A 2,370-nucleotide genomic window follows, 5' to 3' on the forward strand; every position below is an offset into this window, starting at 1 on the left:
GGCGCGGGGGACGCGGGCGCTCGGGCAGCGCCGCCACGGCCGGCCCGCGCAGCTCCCGGCTGCACCGGGCCCTGGGGAGGGCAGCGCTCGCTCTGCATTTTAACACGCCCCGTTCTCCGTCTGTGATTCTCTTTTTCGACTTGCAGGGCGACTTTGTCGATAGAGGTTACTACAGTCTTGAGACTTTCACTTACCTTCTTGCACTAAAAGCTAAGTGGCCCGATCGTATCACGCTGTTGCGAGGCAATCATGAAAGCAGGCAGATAACACAAGTGTATGGATTTTATGGTAAGTCCTTGTCCARATGTTTTCTGAGCTTTCTGGTTTTGCAAAGCTTAGAGATAATTGGGTCTTATTTTGCTTTTTAGCTAAATGAAACTAATGTAAATCTTGTAGTTAGGAAAATTTTAAACAGTTTCGCTATGTCTGTCTTAAATCTTCAGTGTAAACTTGTGTAGTGCAGACGTGGTGCTGGTCGAGCCAAGGGCCGGTTCCCGGGCCGCAGGGAGGCGGCGCTAAGTCGCGTTGCGTGAGATCCCGTTTCCTCTGCGTGGCTCGAGTGAAAACGTTACGTGTTTGGGAGTGCTCCCTGCCGGGCCCCCAGTAAGACACACGGCTTCTCGCTGAGCACCTACTGGTGCTTCTGGGAGGGCTTCTTATTGCACACCTGGCTTTGCAAGTTCTGCTATAAGTATTTGCCTCTGTTCCTGTTACCTGAATTTCTTACGATCCATTAAGTAAAAAAAAAAAAATCTGTTTAACAGATGAGTGCCAAACCAAATACGGAAATGCTAATGCTTGGAGATACTGTACCAAAGTCTTCGACATGCTCACAATAGCAGCTGTAAGTGGTGAACACTACATTTAAAAAATATAAGTAGATTGTCTAAACATGACCTCTTGAATCAGTGGCCTGTAATGGTCCCACTGGCAGTGTCCTGAGCTGGGTGACAGTGCTGGGAGTTTGACACCCGTCTCTTTTTCCTGCAGTTAATAGATGAGCAGATTCTGTGTGTGCACGGTGGCCTCTCTCCAGACATCAAGACACTCGATCAGATTCGAACCATTGAGCGTAATCAAGAAATCCCCCACAAAGGCGCCTTTTGTGACCTTGTGTGGTCCGATCCAGAAGATGTGGACACGTGGGCCATCAGTCCCCGAGGAGCGGGCTGGCTCTTCGGGGCCAAGGTGACCAATGAGGTAACGGTGCTTCGCGAGCGGCTCTGCCTAACGAGGTAAATTAAGGTGCTCGGCTGCAAGGTCAGTGTTTGCCCTGGAGCTGAACGGAGATGAGTGGCCTGTCGCGCAGCGCAGTGCGGTTGTGAGGAAGGTCTCTTGCTTTATTGGTGCTAGTAGGAACCAACTTGAAAAATGAGCTGTTTGAATGTTCAAAAAAACAAAAAATCTGCCAGGTGAGATGATACTGATGTTGCTTTTCAGAAGCGTAAGTACAACAAGATCTGTAAAGATCCCTTCCAACCTCAACCCTTTAAAGATCCCCTCAACCTCAACCCCCTCAACAATTTTACCAGGTTTTGTGCAGACATACATCCCTGAAGATTTAGGAGGGGAAGGGGGGAAAAAGACAGTTCCATTTTTCCTGGAGAAGCAGACCTCTCCAGCTGAGGACCTGTTGATGATGCTGTGAGCTAGCAGCATTGGGGAAGCTGGCCGCGKGGCGGGTGCCGTCCTTGGTGTTCAGTCTGTGCTGTGGGCAGGGCGCAGACGCGGCCACCTGGGTGACAGGACGGGCGGGTGGTGAGAGGCCGGTCCGCGCGCCGCACCGTCAGCCCCGGGGCCGTCCAGGGGCAGCAGAGCTCGTGGGAGGGCGGCGCCGCGGGACCGGGAGGCGGCCTGCGGGTGCGACCTGCAGCTCTGCACAGCCAATATTTACATGCTGCTTTATTTTCTCCTTCAACTTACAGTTTGTTCATATCAACAACTTAAAACTCATCTGCAGAGCACATCAGCTCGTGCACGAAGGCTACAAGTTCATGTTTGATGAGAAACTGGTGACGGTATGGTCTGCTCCAAATTACTGCTACCGCTGTGGAAATATCGCGTCGATCATGGTCTTCAAAGATGTAAACACGAGAGAACCAAAGCTGTTCCGGGCAGTGCCAGACTCAGAGCGCGTAATCCCGCCCCGGACGACCACGCCGTACTTCCTCTGAGCCCTCGCCCAGCGCGCCCGTGCCCCTCCCTCGTACCGTTCCCTGGCAATATAGTTTTTACTGAGCACTTTGCTGCCGAAACGCTGCCTGCGGCCTGTTCTCTGTGTGAATTATCTGATCGGGTTGTGCGGAGGGAGCCCCTGGTCCCCCGCACCGTTTGCGGCCGCGCGGCGGGGCCTGCACCGGGCCTGTGCCG

General features: G+C 53.0%; 1 protein-coding gene across 1 annotated transcript; it reads left to right on the forward strand.

The window, feature by feature from the left end:
* Nucleotides 1-83: 83 nt before the first annotated feature.
* PPP6C (protein phosphatase 6 catalytic subunit) lies at nt 84-2,274 on the forward strand (the record flags this gene model as incomplete). The annotated part of the gene is made up of 4 exons (XM_026049528.1): nt 84-288; nt 765-844; nt 991-1,200; nt 1,926-2,274. Coding segments are annotated over 4 exons (744 nt in total), but the record flags the coding sequence as incomplete, so codon positions are not given.
* Nucleotides 2,275-2,370: the final 96 nt, after the last annotated feature.

Source organism: Nothoprocta perdicaria, unplaced genomic scaffold (assembly GCF_003342845.1).
Source record: "Nothoprocta perdicaria isolate Ctin4 unplaced genomic scaffold, notPer1 scaffold_6, whole genome shotgun sequence".
NCBI lineage: Eukaryota > Metazoa > Chordata > Aves > Tinamiformes > Tinamidae > Nothoprocta > Nothoprocta perdicaria.